Genomic DNA, 18,148 nt, shown 5'->3' with positions numbered 1-18,148 from the left:
TAAAACCCCAGGATCTGTGGAGAGGAACAAAAAGTTCTTCATACCTTCAATCTACAGTTCTAGTCTCTTTTTAGGGATTTTTTTTAGTTCTGGGGGATTTTCACAAGATTTACGGAGGTAATTTGCCCATTTAGCATATTTTGAGTTATTTTACGACTACTGTTTGAAACGGGCACAAAGTTTGAGGCACTCAATCAGCGCTGAAACCAGACGGAGGAATGAAGCCGATGCTCACTGGAGAAATGTTTTGCAGCCACGTCAGATTTTATGCTAAAGGTGAATCATTTTCCCATTAAACGCTCGTTTCCCATAAAACGGAGCCGTGAGTCAGACAGGAGCCTGTCCAGTCAGCAGTCTGCCGCCGCGGCTGCCATCACCCGGCTGAGTCTCTGCCCAACGCAGGCGCATCATTAGGCTCGTTACTGCTCATAATCTGGGAATAATCTGGGAATAATCTGGGATTTGTTGCTTTAGATATTTTGATCCCAACCTGCCATGATGAAATCTGGCCCAGAACCAGCCAGAGGTGTCAGATTCTCTACCTAAGTAAAAGTACAGAACCGGCTGAGCTCAGGACGTATCGGACCTGAACTCCCTCCCTGCGGACGGGAAGTCAGAACCCAGTGATTCAGATCAGGATTTATTTAGCGTCTTGTTTTCTGCTGGAGTTTTTCTTCATTTGCATTCAGCAAGTGACCGAATCAAATATTCAGATCCGTTTCAGATCATGGGAGCTCGGATGGGCCGTCTGCGACTTTCTCTAATGTTCCTAAAACAACTGAAATCCAGGCCTGGAGGCCTCCTGCAACTTTCAGATGCATCTCGACTTCAACACACCCGAGTCAAATAATGAGGCCGTTAGCAGGACTGCAGAACCTGACTGCACTGAGGAGGAGATTCAGCTGTTGGACTGAAGTGTGTTGGACCAGGGAGACATTAAGAGCTGCAGGACACCGGACCTCCAGGACCAGGACTGCCCACCCCTGGTTTAGGCAAATGATTTCTTAATATTGATGGAAAAAGTAGCTGTTCTATTGGCAGATTATTTAACTTAGACATTTTTCCCATATAAAGGAAATAATCTGCCAGGAAACCAGAAGTTTTAAGGAATTATTAACTTTAAACAAACATTTGCAGAAAAGTTACTTGTAAATTAATTTTGTCTGATTTGAAATGAACTGAGATATTTGCACCAAACCAAAAATACTTGGTAAGATTCTTTGTTGTTATTTATACATGCCGACAATATTACTGAGAGAAAAGATGAACTAACTTCATCAGGGTGGAAATGACTGTTGGGTCAGAAAACAGACCAAGACCAAAAATCAAAGGTTTGACGGTGAAAAGACTTTTATCATATTCTAACTTCTTCTACTGGATTTCAGGTTCTGTTTGCTAACTTTGAGTTTGCTGAGGTTTGATAGATTGAGGTGGATGGTTTGTGTTTTCTACATATAAACTCGTTAGTCTCCTCCACTGTGTGTCGGTTCTGTTGGGTTATCTGACCCTGACTGAGGACGGTCTGAACTTTATCTGGACCGTTTGGTCGGGTTTTCATTCTGCATCACGACCTTCAGGCTGACGGATCACCGTTGTGCGTCAGAGAGAGGAGCTGTGGGCGGGTCAAAGGTCGCAGGTTCCTCAGACACACTGTCCCTATCGCTCATTAATAAACAGGGTGTGTGTGTGTGTACAACCACTGCTGACCTTTTGATGAGATGGATTCATAAATATTTTCATTTAACAAACCGTTTTATTCTATTCCATCGTTGGTCACACACTGATGTGGGACGCCGTCCAGTGAGATGAGCTGGTCAGTCTGGCTCGACCAGCTCTCTCTCTCTCTCTCTCTCTCTCTCTCTGTCGGGGGTCAGAGTTCAATCCCCAACAGTGGCGTTGACGTAAACATATAATTAACTGCAGTGTAACATATTCAATTCACAACCAGGAACTTGCATTGTTTACAGTTAAAATATTGTTTTATCTGTCCTTTGAAATTTTTATTATCATTAAATTTTATAGTTGCAAACCAGGAAACGCATATTTAAAACTTTTTAATTTCCTAATTTCCGCTCAGTCTTATTAAAAGTTCCTAAATTACAGCAACTGTTTTCTAATTATTCCATACATAACAAAAATATTGGCCACTTTTTTCACCGATTGCATCAAACTGTTACTTTAAGACATAACGCCTGATATTTCTGTATATATTAAATTTTTCCTGTGAGGACAGCCAGTGGACGGCTGCCTGGCAGCGGCTCGGTAATCCTTCAGATTAAATCAGACTAACAGAGTGGACACCAGTGGATACAGTCGGTGTGAATGAGCTGCTGCTGTGTGAACGCTAATGCTTGTCTGGGGAATAATGCAGTCAAATGGAAACATAAAAACACAAGATTATAGAATCTAATTCAGATTATTTCCATGCTTCCCTCTATTCATTTATATCTGGTTTAGGAAGAAACGTCTTAATTGTTCTAGTTCTTTTATCATGATGAATACTGATCTTTAAAAGTGATTATTAGGATCTGTTGCAGTTTCAGTCACTGGACTTTCCCTGAATAATAATAACTGTCCACTGAATCGCTGAGTTAATATCCAAACTCTCAGATTTCGCTTCCACTTTGTTTCGGAACGGGTTGACTTTCTGTTTCTTGTTCATAATGGAGATCTTCATCTGCTGTTGAATCAGTTTTTTCCTGGTGGAAAATTAGAAATAACACTGCAAAAACACAAAATCAGACCAAGTATTTTGGCCTACTTTCTAGTGCAAATATCTTAATACACTAAAATCTAAAACTACAAGTAACTTTTCAGTAAGATATAGGAGATTGTATGAAGTAAATAATTCCTTAATATTGATTTAAAAAGTAGTAGATATGTTGGCAGATTATTTCATTTATAAAATAAATTTTTCACATGGTATAAGTAAAATAATCTGCCAGTAGAACTACAACTTTTTCCTCAATATTAAGAAATTATTGCCTTAAAACAATCTCCTATATCTTGATGAACAGTTCAGATCCATGCGTCCTAGATTTACTGTCTCTGCACTCGATTTCATGTATATTCTTAGGAAGATGTAAAAACTCCCAAAGAAGTGAGGAAAATGTGGGTTAATCATATTCCACATATTCACCATATATACTGCAGTTACATGTTTTACTGCATCAGCAGAAACCAAGGGATCAAATCGTTCTCATTTCGTTCGTTTAACAGGTTATTTCTGTTTTCCTATAAAGAGTCTGCTAACACTGACTCAAAGAAAAATAAAACTGTTAGTTTTCTCTATATTTATGTTGTATAAAGCAGAGGCTGTTGCAGTCTGCTGAATTGTTGTTTTTTGCAGATTAAATTTAGATATGAGATAAACTGTTGTAATTTATAGATATAATGAACAAATGATAGAGAAGCTGCATTTTGTTTGGCAGAATTATTTACTAGGTATTAATTGTTCTTTTTTAATATTTTTGATTAATCCGTGTCAATGTGTCTGCCATCAACTCAGGAAATTCAGTGTTTTTGTTGGAATTTCTTTATAAGTTTGATAAATTAACTGTAGCAGCTAACGGCTACTAGCTGCTAATATTAACCCTTTAAACTACGTCACTAAATCATTGGAGGCGCCATGATGGACGTCGGAGTGAGGGACGGAACAGAGCGACTGAAACTGTTTTCCAAAGTTGTTTCTGCCATTTTATTCATGGCCTCTACCTGTTGGAGTCGAGCTAACTTGTCTGTGAACGTAACACACCTGGTTGGGGCTCATTCACGGTACAACAGCTGGAAACAGCTTGAAACCGACCCGAACCGCCTCCCTCCTGACGTGTTGATCAAATTACCGACTTTGCCTGAATCCACACCACATGATTTATATCACTGTCATAAGCAGCGCTTCCCTTTACACCGGAGCAGGATTAAAAACGTACAACAGAGGAAATGCTAACCAGATTTTCCATACATGCTAGGCTACATGGCGGTGCGGTTCGGTCTCCATGGTTACTAATGGTTAAACCCGTACCTTCTCCATAATGCGATAATCATACATACTTATAAAGTATATGATCGTTAGTCTTCTTACCTTGTAAAGAGTTCGCTGCAAATCCGTGTTTAAACCGAGAGCTGCCAGTCATCATTACTGCTCTATCCATCACCGCCTCATCTTTCCTCATTAAAACTTATCCAGTAAAATGACAAGTTTGGTTTGATCCTTGTTTGTGCAGCTGACCGCGCAGCATAGTATGACCATTTCTAAGGTGAAATTAACTAAATAGAAGCTATATTAGGTTACAATGTCTGTTTTTAGACTAGCTTTAAAGGAACACATGGTTGTTTTAGCTTCCGTCATGGCGGAGTGGGAGGGGCTCCGGAAAGCGTGACGTCACGTGCAAAAGGTCAGGACCCTGCGAGGTAAAGCTAGCTAGCTTATTTAAATTCATCATGGTTAAATGTAAATTTATTACCAGCTGGCCTTAGCCGTTTGCTAACTTCTGTTGCAAACACATTTGATTTATTTATTTTAGATTTTTCTTTTGTGCATTTCTGTCAAAATAAAGATTTTTAAAAGTCTTAAATTTGAGTTGGGGAAACCTGCAGGAGCCCTGATGAAAATATTACTCTGAACCTAAATATAAATATGAATAATTTTGGGCTGATTTGAACATTTTGACCCGGATAGATTCGTAAACCTCCCACTAAAAGGCTAACATTGCTGTAAAAACGAAGCCGTGTCTTCAGCTGCGTCCTGCTCTCAGCCCCACTAACAGGTTGTGACAGTCTTGGTTGAATGAGTTCATGCCCCCCCCACGCAGTCCGTCCTCAGTGGGACAGACGCCCGTCCCCAGGGGGACAGATCTGTCCTACTGGGGACGGATCTGGCTGGCACCAGCAAATTAATTCATTTCCTGATAACAAACTCCAAGCAGGAAGTTCCTGGTGTTAATTGAGAAGCCGTGAACGTCCAGAGCAGACAGAGATTCTCTGCGGCTTGTTCTCCAGACGTGACTGTCTGCTGCTGGCGGCAGGTTGGAGACCATGGAAATATCAAACAGGCCTTGGTTTTTTTTTTTTTGTCTTCGTCCTCGGTCGCCTCGAGTCTCTTATCTGTCTGAGAAAACAGCGAGCGGGCCGAGGCGGCCAACGCATCTGACAAATCCAATCAGTCACATTAACCGCGGGGCGGACGGGATCGACTGCCTCTGCCTCAGTGGACGCTCCGCTGTGTGTTCATAGCATTCAATACTTTTAGTCTAATTAACACAAGGCTTTATATTTATCACCAGGGTCTGACTTCCCATCTCAGTACAAAACTATAATCATCTCTGACTGAGCTGCGCTGACAGGCAGAAAGCTGAGATCAGGTGAGTTTTGTGGATGTTTCTCCAGATCTGGTGAAGCTCCGACAGCACCTGTTTCATCCCCAAACAGAGCCTGAAAGGCTGACCCGGATGTGTCAAACAAAACCCGAACACGCTCAACGTTTTACAGGAAAAACACGGCCAGAGGCTTCGCAGCATTTCACAGGAAATCAGGACGGGACGACAGCAGGAAAAGTGATGGAAGACGTGTCGCGTGAAGGCCTCAGATGGAGACGGGAAAATAAAGCCCAGATAACATCCAAGTCTAAATACAGAGACTGGTTAATATTCATACTTTACTACAGTTCTGTTTGCTTTAACTAGATAATAGATTTAGCTGACATTATCTAAGTTGATGCAGAACAAACAAATATCATCCTAGTCAAAACAGGACAAATCTGGAACCTTTTATTATTTTAAGTTAAAGTTCCCCATCAAAATAAAACCTTTGAGTCTAAATGTGAACATTTGGCAGATTTTGTGGATCATCACAATTTGGACTTTAGTGCCCAGGGCTGTGTTTGGTTGCCAGGCGACGCTCCAAAACATAGTACCTGCTATCAGCTCTGTTTTATTCAAAAGTTTTAATGGTTCTGATAGAAGTCCAGGAATCTGCCTCGGCCAGCGGGACGCGTCTAAAGGCAACGACAGGGAAACGACGAGGCGCTAACTCCTGGTTGATTTAACTTTTCCAGTTAGAATAGTTTGTGAATGTCGGGATCAAGGATGTGGAATCGATGACATTCCAATGGATCAGGATGAATCAGAAAGGAGGTCAAGCTGTCAGTTTCACATTCAGTTTCTAGTGAATCTTCATCAGTGCAGACAGAGCGTTTGCACAGTTTCGTGTGAGATAGAGATGATTTTGCTGAGACCTTTGAACAGCAGTGTTGTAAATTGCTCATGCTGCAGATTTTTTAACAGTCTGTTGTATCTTGGCTCAGTTGGAGGCCAGAGTCTTTACACTGTGCATAGCAAGGTGGCACCAAAGCATTGTTTATCTCAGGCAGCATAAATTCCTCTGCTACTGAAATGCATCATGGTCCTGGTGGCGACCCAGGCTCAGATGGATTCACGTTTCCTTCTGGAAAACGTTGGCGATCAGAGAAGCTCTTGGTCGAAGTCTGTGCATTCTTGGTGCTTTAAGTTTATATGACATATATATAGCAGAAGGTTTATTAGACTGAAAAGATTCAGTATCACACACAGAACATTGCTGTCATCCATTTTGTTTTACTATCTTCTCGTGCGTAAAGCTAATCCCACCGCCATGCATCCTGCGACTGCTCGTTTTCACACCTGCAGACTCCTTCACGCCTCCGGCGGTGGTGTTACAGAAAAGTTTCAGAAAGCGGCGGTGAGAGACTCGATCACTGGCGTCGTGTAAACGAGCAAAAATGTTACGGTTTCTCTGAAAACCAGCTCGGTGTGAACTCACTCTCTCCTGGGTTTATTTAGCCAGTCCTCTGAGAAATGTCCATCGTCACCCAGTGCTAAAACATTACAGTCTCACTGCAGACATTTCCATGTGTCATAAACACGTTTCATCACCGCTAAACCATCTGTGCTCTTTGCAGACCTCAGGAGGCGCCGCCATGACTGCACAGACCGACCAAGTTCACCTTTAAGTGTGACATCATCCTTAAACAGCCAGGATGTATGCGTTAGCCCCAGCAGGTGTAAATACGTTGATTACTGTTGGTACAAGAATCCCTGTTTGCAAAAGTAATACATAATTTCAGACCAAAACAAATAATTTCTTCTGGCTTTGCAGTCATGGAGGTCGTGTGACTGTCTGAAAGAGACGGGATTCTGCAGAACTAAATGCCAGTGGATCCAGGGAGACGGACGTAATCTGTTTCGCCTTCCTGTTTTGTTTTGTCTGCTGTCAGTTTTCTGTGCAGCCAACAAAGCGCTTGGACAGATTTTGTATTCACTGCTAAATGTCTGGGTGGAAAGCGTCTCAAAGCGCCTCGCTGGCTTTCATCTCTGCTGAGTGCGTCCTCTGACTCATAAGCAGCAGCTGAACACACAGCGGCTCTGCAGCCGGATAATCAATACCCATTTCCAGCACTGGACTTTTCTCAAGCTCTATCAATTTGAGGATTGATCGTCTAAACGCCCACTAATGTGTGTGTGTGTGTGTGTGTGTATCGCTCATTTAAGCACACATGGCTGTGTGGTCAGTGAGTTTTAAGTAAGGCAGTCTGCTCCCTGGGTAATAGTTATTGACTCATAAGTAATTCCACCAGCTGGCCAAGGTTAAAAGTCATGGCGGACAGTAAGACGACACCAGATTTTTAGAAAACTGCTTCTTGGATTACCGGCTCCTGCTTCGGCTAAAAATAAAGATGCGAAGGTGTTCAGGAGTCGCAGGTTTGTTCAGCAGACATCCTCCGTTCTCTGGTTTCGCTACATTTCCTTTCCCAGACGTTCCTGTGGTCGTCTAAAGGTTTCCTGGTTGAAGGTTTTCAGAAGGTCTTTGTTTCTGTAAGTTGGTTCAGTCGGGTTGGCGATCGTCTTCAGAGGAATGTGTTGACCTCTTAATCAACCAGGCTTAAAAACGAATCAGAACCATTCTATCCGTCCATCTGCTTACCCAACATGATGAAGGCAACGGCTCAAGCAAAGATGCCCAGATGTCTCTCTCCAGCTTCATCCTCAGTCCCCTGTAGTCTCCGTCACTAAACGGTTTCTTCATGAACCGGTTGCTGGACACGAGTTCTCCAGGGTCACAGTTTGACAGATTTCAACCCCCAAAAATCTTATTTATGCTACTTCCACCAGTGGTTTTAAATACAATATGTGATAGTTTTCAAAGTGTTTGCAGTCTGAACAGAAATTTCACATTTTATCCAACATTTTCATTATTGCTGTGAGACATGCATCATAATTCTACAGCAGAAGGATCCAGACAGTTAAACATCTACTGAAGATGATAATAATTCATCTTTCATGACTCTGAAGGCTTTTCCTGCATTTTTGGTGATCTGCTGCTGCTGGTTGCTTCACCTGCTTTAAATATCTGTTATTTTAAATAAATTCAGTCATCAGCGTTTACCTTGTTTCTCTGTTTTAATCCTGACGGATGATGTCAGCCTCATGAAGCTTCTCCAGACTGAGAAATGCTTGTTGGACAAAAATAGACGTAGCCACTGGTCCTGCTGCTATAGCTTCCACACTGGGGACCAGTACCAATTTCCACAGATGGTGCCGTTTATGCTGGCTACGCTGTTTTAGCTTCCACTTGCAGCTCTGTCAGTTCAGACTGAGAATGTGGAAAGAAAATACTTCCAGTGATTCTTGTTTTGGGTGTTCTTGGAAAGTGAAATCTGTGAACGTCTCGGGCTTCTCATTGTTCCCTCGGCTTCCTCTCGTTTCTCTTCCAGTGTTTTTATTTGTGTGTGTTTATGAGGTTGGGCCAGATTTTCTGCTCCAGTTTTCCTGCCCATCCTGCACTCGCCTGCTGCTGTTCGGTGAAACAAACTCGCCTAAGATCAGCCGGCTGGACGCTACGGCGCTGCTTCCATTCAGAAACAGGGAGGGGGCGCACCGTTCTTCATCTGAACTGCTGAACCACAGCGCTGAGCTGACAAAACCAAACTGCTACATGTCCTACAGCAGGGGGTGTTAGGGCCACGCTAAAAAATTTAATTAAATTACAAGGTAAAGTCATTTGAGAATATATTATTATGACCATTAATCACATTTTAAATGGAAACCAGGCAAAATAAGCAACTTTCTCAATTTCAGGTCCTGATCATTCATGGAGTTTCTTCAGAAATGTGGACGCTAACTTTAGCACTAGCTGCTACATGTTAGCACTGAGATGCTATTTTAGATTTCAATAGTTTCTCTGATGGCTTTTAGCACAACTTAAACACAACAACAGTCTTTCCCAGCGTCCAATCAGGTCGTTTAGAAGCAGGAATTAACCCCCGATGCGCTGAGAGAAGCAGCTTTGTCGTCTGTTAGCAGATGTTAGCTTGAGAAACGCAGTGCAAAGGTTCTGGGTTGAATCTTTGCAGGGATAAAAGGGATTCTGTTAAAAAAAATTAACCAGTTTAAATTCTATGGAGTTAATTAATCAAAATTAGCTCATTAAAGTTATTCCTCTAGTGAGCAGCTACGATAGAAATCCTTCTTGCTGCCTCCAGCTGCTCCACTGTGGAGCCAAACAGAAATAAAACCGGAGACTTTAATTTACTGTCAGTCTGAAGCAACAGTTCATGTTTTTACAGTGTATTTCAGGTTTGAGTTGCATTTCCTGAAACATGTAAGAAACGATACGAGTTCCTTCAAGCTGCCTGCGTTTTAAAGCTGCAGGCCTTTAATCAGAGCCAGCTGATGCAGCAGCAGCAGTGTGTGTCGCAGCTGCTCGCTCGTTGTCTGACGAGGCTGAAGCGTTTGAAAATGGAGGTCAGTGTGACACGGAGGGAGAACGTGTGCAGCGTTCCCCCAGGCCGGATTCACAAAGGGATCCGATCTGTGTCACGGCTCTGTGAGCAGCATGCTGCCTGGAAAAGCCTCCTCTCTCTGTGAGGTCCGCTCTGCTCTGCGGTTTATCAGCGTTATCCCTTTAAGAAGCTCTTTGAAGATCCAGATAAGCTCATTATAATCCACCAGAGTCACCTCAGCCTCCACACTGCTGGGCTCTGGGTGTTTACTGGTCCAAATGTCAGCTTCCTCACTGCTCCACGCTTCACCTGCGCAGTAACTCTGAAGCAGGAGAAATGACTGTAAAAACCCACAGAATCAGCAGAGAAATTCAGATTCTCTGGAGATGAGAGTAATGAAGGCAGAACACTCCTCTGAAAGTGTTTCCATTTAATTTACTTCATGTGTGGAAGTAAAGCGCCCAGTGAAAGGTGTGCGGACCGCCAGAGGTCCAGCTGCTCCTGCTGTCACGTCCGTTTCCCAGGCGACGCTTCAGAGTGAAAACGCTGCAGCCGCTCGCTGACAGCGCTAACCTTTAAGGTGTCATGTTGGATGGCAGCGGCGCAGCCGGGACGGGCAAGCTGAGGTTATCCAGAGCCCAGGACCTGCAGGAGCCTCCATCTGCTGGGGCAGGAGGGCAGGAGGGGGACTGGAGGGGCAGGAGGGGGGATAGAGGGGCAGGAGGGAGACTGGAGGGGCAGGAGGGGGCCTGGAGGGGTAGGAAGGGGCCTGGAGGGGCAGGAGGGGGGATAGAGGGGTAGGAGGGGGACTGGAGGGGCAGGAGGGGGGATAGAGGGGTAGGAGGGGGCCTGGGGGGGAACCAAGGCCGTTCTCCATCTTTATCTCCTAAAACTGAACTGCTCCACACTGTAAAGCCTAATTAAATAAATAAAAGCTAACTTGTTGCCTAAAATGTTTTCCTGAAAACTACTGGATTTAAACTTTTCCTGCTTCTGCTTTTTATTTGTTTCTCTGCTCAAACTTTGACAGAAAATATAAAATCTGACAGTTTTCAGTAAAACAAACATAAAGCTACGGACATGATGCCAGTTTCTGTCGCTCCATCAACAGGAAGCTGATTAGTTCCTCTCATCCACTCTTCATTTCTTAAAGCTGAGGATTTTTTCTCAGCATGAAGATGAAAATTATAATCTCATATAATTCCTACAGAACTGCGTTTACCGATCTCCTTCAGTTTGTCTTGTTCCCATTTCTACTTTAGTTTTTTTTCCTTTCTGCTCTGCAGTTCGTCTTTTCATTTCTGTAAAAGTATAAACATAAACATCATCCAGTCTCTTACCATTGATCTCCATAATCATAATTTACAATTCTTGTAATCTCCAGTGTACAGCAGAACATCAGATTACTGTTGAGTCAATGTGACTCTGATCCAAACCCAGTGAAACCAAAACTTCTCTGTCTGAAGCACCGACATCTTCAGATGTTTCATTTTAAGACACAAACTAAGGATTTCTTTGGTGTTTTGCTGTTTGTATGAATTATTTTGAGAAATATATTTACTGTTGATTCAAGAAATGCACCAAAGCGACTGAGAAAAACTGTAGCTGTTTAAGTTTAAAAGGTTTTTACCTCAGTAGATCCTCAACTTGTTTAAATCAAGAGCCTAGTCTAAGTACGTAAAACAAAAAGTTAAATCCACTTAGTTTATTCAGTGGAAGTCGTCAGTAAACACCCAAAGAGTCCCTGGACTTTGAGGGTTGCCAGGTTGTACCCACTCTGATTTTCCCGTTAGCTGTTTGGTTGTAGAGCCGGACTGCAGAGTTTCAGCCGAGCCGCTGTGGAGGCGTGACAGATGACTCTTCAGAGACGGCGAGAAGTTGGAGAAGAATCTGAGGAGACGCGGCCATCTGCTCCTCAGGAAGCCGCTGCGCTGCCTCGACTCGCAGGACTCGGGCCTGATTGGAGATTAATAATGTTCCATAAATACTTTTCCAGCGAGGGCCGATGCTGCGATCAATCATGCGCTTTGTGAGCTCAGCAGCCTTATGAGGCCGGGCCTGCGCCGCGCGCTAACTGCTGAACATGGCGGAAATAAAGCAGGACAAAGTAGCTCAGCAGGTTTTAATCATGTCAGCGAACATTCCTGGGCGAGGAGATGCATCATGTTGGAGTTTAGTAAAGTCTGCAGATTTAAAACAGAGTTCACCTTCTTACAGCGACGGCTCCCAAAGCTCTGCTACAAACAAACTCCACTTGGGATCTTAAAGCAGAGCAGAGAACCACTGAATGTAAGGAAACAGACTGAAATCTGAAAAGTGTGGTGTGCATTTGTATTTCCCCCTTTACTATGAAACCAGTAATGAAATTCCAGTGCAACCAGTTCTGTTGATGTTTGTTGGAGAACAAAAAGCTAAAACATGAATTATGATCTCATATTATATGTGTTATATTTATAGAATAAAAACAAAACAGATTTTATTTTCACGCCAAGGGAAAACTCAGGGGTAACGGCAGCATCAAAGGTTCAAACTAAAAAGTTCTTAAAGTTTAACAATATACATGAACTGTATCAGTAATAATTTGCTGCAGAAGACTGCAACAGAAAACGTCTGTCTGATCCGTCTTCATCCTACTTCGTGTCGTCAGACTGAAGCAAAACAAGAGAGGAGTTAATAGTTAAGACACCCTGACTTTAATAAATTATTTCAAAACTGCTTTTTGTATTGAGGTGAAATAAAACATTCAAATATGATTGAAAACATGGAAACGCTGAATGAAACATTTCGTAGTGATTCTGGTCGGTTGCAGCTCCATCAGGTTTCATTCTGCCAACAGTTGCAACATACTGAATTGTTTTTAACCGATTAGTATTTATTTGCCTTTCTTCTTTGCTGATGTTTAAAATGACGTCACAGGATCATATTTGCTGTCCTGCAGGTTTCAGTTGGTCTTTTGTTGGACTTGCTGTATTTTCTCCAGGTTGTCTCCGCGCCGCCGGAGCTTTTTACACACTGCAGGGCCGGGAAAACACACGCCTCCGGCTGAGCCGCCATTGTCTGCCGGCTGATTGGGGCTCATTGTCCAGCGGCGTCAAACGACGTGAAGCGCTCCATTGTGGGCCGGAGAAAGCCGAGGCAGGAGCGGCGTTCCTGGCAGCCGCCAGCCGCTGGACGGTCACAGGAGTTTAGCCTGAATAGTGGACTGATTCAGTCTGTGGCCGGGAGGACATTAGCATTTTGAGCGGATTCACCGCTGGCGCCGGTCCAGTCTGAGAGCAGCAGCGCGGCGTTTCACCGCCTGGGAAGACGATTCACTTCACACACATCATCTGTACGGAGGAGCATCAGGGCCAGTAAAGAACAGCAGTTATAACAGGAAGAAGAAAAAATAATTCGTTTTTTCTCTCCGAATTCTGAGAAAAAAGTCAGAAATTCAGAGATTATCACAATTTTTTTTTTTTTTCCAGAGGCATAATTTCTCTCCCGTACATCTGGAGTACCAAACGGGTCACTTCTAGTTTCCACCACTTAATGAGACGAATGATTAAAATGAACTGTAAAAAGATTACTGTTGAAGTTCAACATCCAGTTTCTGTTTTCTGCTCTGAATGCAGAAGTTAAACATCCAGATGTGAACCTGAAGGAGGTTCAGAGGCTTCGCTTCCAGATTTCCCTCCATCAGTTCAAACCAGCACGTTTTGAGCCGTTTGCTCTTGTTCTGCCTGATTTGCTGCATGTTGAAGTTTCCTCCCTGTGAAGCAGGCAGATGGTGAAACCTACCTTCAGCTGATTGAAGAGCCAGAAAGGAGTGCGTGTGCGCGCGCGCGTGTGTGTGTGTAATCATCACGGAAAAACATAACAGCGTGAGAATCCTGTTAGTTTTTTTGTCATTTAGTTTGCACAGGAAATTGTAGATTTTCGTGATGTTTCCAAACTGCATACTTGTCAATTGATTTGATTTGAGTGTGTGTGTGTGTGTGTGTGTGTGGCTTTCGTCTTGGCATGCATGGAATGTAATGTTCCACAAAGTATGAAGTTCACTGAGTTCACAGTGCCGCTCTGTGTTTAACGGAGGATAAGCAGACCTGGTTCCTGGTGACCAGAGATGAAACGGATCCGCGTCTCTCTGCTGATCTGAGGTCAGGCTTTCTGTCTTCATGGGACGTCGTTTCACACCTCACGTTTCCAATCGCTGATGGAAAACAGACACACGTACATGAAGGATCGGGCCGAGATGAGTTTAATTAGACACACACAGAGTGGTGCAGGAAAGTCTAAACATCCACAGCGTTAGCATGAAGCTACATTACTATACGATGCAACATGTTGCCTGACGCGTTGCTCTCACATATCCGGTGTTTCCAGTGTCTGTATGAACACTTGCAGCTTTGTTTTATCTTCTGCTCAAGTAAAACTGGTTGTAAAAAAACCAAGTGGTGAAACGTTTCCACCAGATTCAGCTGGAAGTCCAGAACTTCCTGCAGCAGGTTTCGGTTTTCCAGCTTCGCTTCCATCCAAATGTTATCGGAATTATGAGCCGTCAAAACGAAAAAGTTTCCATCTATTGGAGCGAATCAACAGGGCTGATAACGTGATTTTATCAGATGTTGACGCTCCGCGTTGCTGTGACAAACAGGAAGTAGAGGTAAATAAAACTAGCATGGAGAACACATCTCAGAAAAATGGAGGGTTCTCTGCTTTGTGCCTCTGGTAAGGCACAGAGTTCATTACATCAGAACTTATTCAGCGAAAGTGTTTCCATCTCCGAAGTTATTTTAAATGTTACTGTTTCCATCAACCTTTTCTAATGCAAACCTTCAAACGTTGATGGATTCTCGTTTATTGTGCTCTCTTCTCCAAGCAGGAAGCCTTACAGGGCTGGACGTTTGTTAGCTTATAGCATTGGTGCTACTGAGGCTGCTAGTTTTGTAGCACAAAATATCTGTTACAATATTACAAAAAACCAAAAGTAGTGACAAATATTATATATTTATACAATGATCAAACCATAGTTTGTCAGTGAACATGCAAACAGAATAATGTTATTTATTTATATTAGTGTGATTTGATACATAAATGTGTGTGTATGCTTCAAGCATTTATGTAAAACTACAGTATGTAAATGTTTGACTTCTAGAGATTTGACCGAATTCATAAAACCAAAACTTCTGAGATTTTAGGTTGTTGTGGCTCCAGGGGCTCTGCAGTATTTTGGTTTTATATTTTATAGCATATTCTAGATTATACTTACACAAATCAAATGACATCTTGAGCTAAACAATATGCTTATTGCATATTGAGATATTTAGCAAACAAGAACTGGCCAAACTTTCAATCTGTAGATGCAGAAAACTGGTGGACAAAAAAAAAAAAAAAAACCTGCATCTGTACCTGCAGAGAAAAGCCACCAGTTTCCCTCCACTTTACACCTACGGATTGTTTTTGTTTTGGTTTGTCATTTAAATCCCCAAAGCCATAAATGGTTGTAAATTATTTTGTAAAGGCTTGGATAACAACCATTTACATTAGAATACTAAGTTTACTTTTTTCTCCTTCTGTTTTAGAGGCCAGAGAGTTAAAATGGGAGGCAAGCTCAGCAAAAAGAAGAAGGGATACAATGTAAACGACAAGTCCAAAGACAAAGACGCCAAGGCAGAAGGCGCCTCGGCCGAGGAGAGCGAAGCACCGAAGGACAAGAAGGACGAGGCCCCTGAGGCCGGCGATGCTAAGGAGGTAGCGAACGACACGGCGGCCAAGGAGACGCCGGCGGCGGACGCCGCAGCGCCGAAGGACGAGGAGAAGAACGCTGCTCCCGCCGCCAAGGAGTCGGAAAAACCTGCCGCCAACGCCGAGCCCAAAGCAGAGGCACCGAAAAGCGCCGACGCTGCCAAGGCTGACGACAAACCGGCCGCGGCCAAAGAGGCGGCTCCCGCCGCCAAGGAGCCGGAGACGAAGGCCGCGGCGCCCGGCGCTGCAGCCGAGAGCAAAGGGGAGGCCGACGCCAAAAAGACTGAGGCCCCCGCTGCACCGGCGGCCAAAGCCGAGGCGGCCCCGGCGACCTCGCCTGACCCTAAGCCCACAGAGGCAGCGGCTCCCGCGGCGACCAAAGATGGCGCCGCTGCGCCTAGTTCAACACCAGCCGCCGACGGTCCGGCCACGGAGGCGCCAAGCAAGGATCAAACCGTAGCAGTTCAAGATTAATGGACAGCTTGTTTTCCAAAACGAAGAAACAAATGACCTAACTCAACGATGACAAAGATTTAAAAAGAAAATGAAATTACTAGCCCGCCCATATTATGATAACAATAATAATAATTGTAATGATGATAATGATGATTTGTTGAATGAGGAGGACTGGAGACGTTTCCCACCAATGCGTATGATTATTGCTATTATTATTGTTATGTTTTAATCTATTTTTTCTGCTGTAGTATTTGAACTTTGATACGAGTCTGTGTCGGCCGTGCGCCTTTGCAACGTCACCTTCATCCTTCATCCACTCATAACCTCCAGATTGCCTGCATTCATGCTCTCACCTGCAGCCTGCTGCAGAGGAGTGAGAGGTCAAAGGTCATTTCACCAGCTGGATCTGCATTACATCTGTCCAGCCTTTGACCCAGAACGTCCCGTTTCCCGGGCGGCGGAGCTGTAACCGTTTTGACTGAGAATGCTGAAGCTTTCTGGGGAATTTGAAAGGTTGAAAATCGCTGGCTTTGCAAATAATTGTAGGATTTTTTCACGTAAACTTCTACATTTTGTACTGAAACCCTTAGCTATATTGTAAGAAAACTAAGTGGTTTTTTAGCATTTGTAATACTTAAAAAATTTGCAAAGCCTTGCCAAGAATACCTTTAAAATGTTCCAGTGAAGCTTCAAGCGATTCTCTGGTCTTTTAATCCAACAGAAAGTGGCATATTTAGCAGACAGGCCAAACAATCTGTGAGATTGTCTGAACTTCTTGTCAGGCTGAAACGGTGATGTTTACGGAGCCGGGAAGACGCTTTGGGAAGGACATGTCCAGTTGTGTCTTTCTAAAGACGGCAGACTAAACTGGCACTCAAACATCCTGAGAGGCTTTTCCTCCCAATCTAAGATCCTCAGTTTTAAAACTGCAACAGCTCTTCACTGTTAGGTTTCACATTAAATACTTCAGTATTTAATGTGAAACAACTCAGCCTCGGGTGCACACATACTAATTATTGGAAATGATTTCATAACACACTGCTCACAATTTACAAAATATAAGTAGAACTTCTTTAAACTTAAATTTGAAAACATCACGTCCAGCTATTTCTGAATGAGATTTAAAGTGCCAAATAAAGTTAAGATCTGAAATTATTGCTCCTCCTTCGTCACCAAACCTAAAACGGGATAAAACCTGGAGCCGTTTCCACCAGAGGTACTTTGTTTGGGAAAAGACTCTGAGTTGATTAATCCTTTTTGTTAGCATGTTTGTTAGCATCTGCAGCTCTGGAGGACACTGGAAAAGTAGAAAGTTTAGTGGCAAGCAGGAATCCATGTTGTACCTTTGATTAATGTTGAATTAAACAAAAAAAGGAAAATAAAGTTTATGAAGTAGTTATTCTCCTGTCTATGCGACATAATGGGTTCAGATTCTGCTTGTGACCCGGTTTCCACCAGTTTCACCCAGACTAGTAAAACTAATGTCTTTGCATAGTTGGAGAGTAAAATACTGAATACCAGCAACCTAAACTCCGACCTCCAGGCCTTCCTGTTCCCTCCTGTGCATAAATGCAGGTCTCAGTGTCGTCACCTCACCGTCCGTCTCATCCACCGACACACGGCGTCTTCCTTCCAGCACTCGTTGAACCGTAGCAGAAACAAACATCCGAGGACGGTTGTGTGTCACTTGATTATGTTTCTTTTCTTCCTCTCTTGACTCAGTAAATTGCATGTCTGTGGTTGGGTGAACCTGTAGTCCTGTCTTTTTGGTCAAGTGGAAAAAAATAAAAATAAAAAAACAAATGAGTATTGATAATTTCTCAGTCTGCATCCATGCCAACTACGATCGATATTTTCATTCCATGTCTCACCGCAGCTATTTCTACATGTTCATTCAAGCAAACAGACAAAAAAAAATGATATGGAAATTGATGCGTTAAAATTATATGTACTTGTATAAATGGTGCAACAGTAATAAAATGTCAGAAATTGACTTAAAGATCTTGTGCAAGTGAATTTTTTTCAGTAGGGAACCAGAAGAAGAACCTGGGCATTTGCCTTGCACAGGTCTGATGACTGTTAATATACAATTCATTCATTCTACATGTGAAGACAATGTCTGCTAATAAAGCACTGAGGTCATTTTACGGAAAACAAGAAAAGCAGAACAAAAAACGTTTAAATGTTACATAAAGTATCAGCCAGTGAAGT

At 43.1% G+C, this 18,148-nt stretch overlaps 1 protein-coding gene across 1 annotated transcript in view; it reads left to right on the top strand.

Moving 5' to 3' along the window:
• basp1 (brain abundant, membrane attached signal protein 1) overlaps positions 1–17,936 on the top strand; it is a 38,278-nt gene extending 20,342 nt beyond the window's left edge. The window contains exon 2 of the mRNA XM_015005268.2: positions 15,319–17,936. Coding sequence (XP_014860754.2) covers positions 15,335–15,955 — 621 coding nt within the window. The 5' untranslated portion in view covers positions 15,319–15,334 and the 3' untranslated portion in view covers positions 15,956–17,936. The remainder of the gene's footprint in view (positions 1–15,318) is intronic.
• The last annotated feature ends 212 nt before the right edge of the window (positions 17,937–18,148 follow it).

The sequence above is a fragment of the Poecilia mexicana genome, unplaced genomic scaffold (genome assembly GCF_051168715.1).
Source record: "Poecilia mexicana isolate PSO_F unplaced genomic scaffold, ASM5116871v1 scaffold_17, whole genome shotgun sequence".
Taxonomy (NCBI): domain Eukaryota; kingdom Metazoa; phylum Chordata; class Actinopteri; order Cyprinodontiformes; family Poeciliidae; genus Poecilia; species Poecilia mexicana.
The sequence above is the reverse complement of the archived record's forward strand: the minus strand, read 5'-3'. Positions and strand labels throughout refer to the sequence as shown.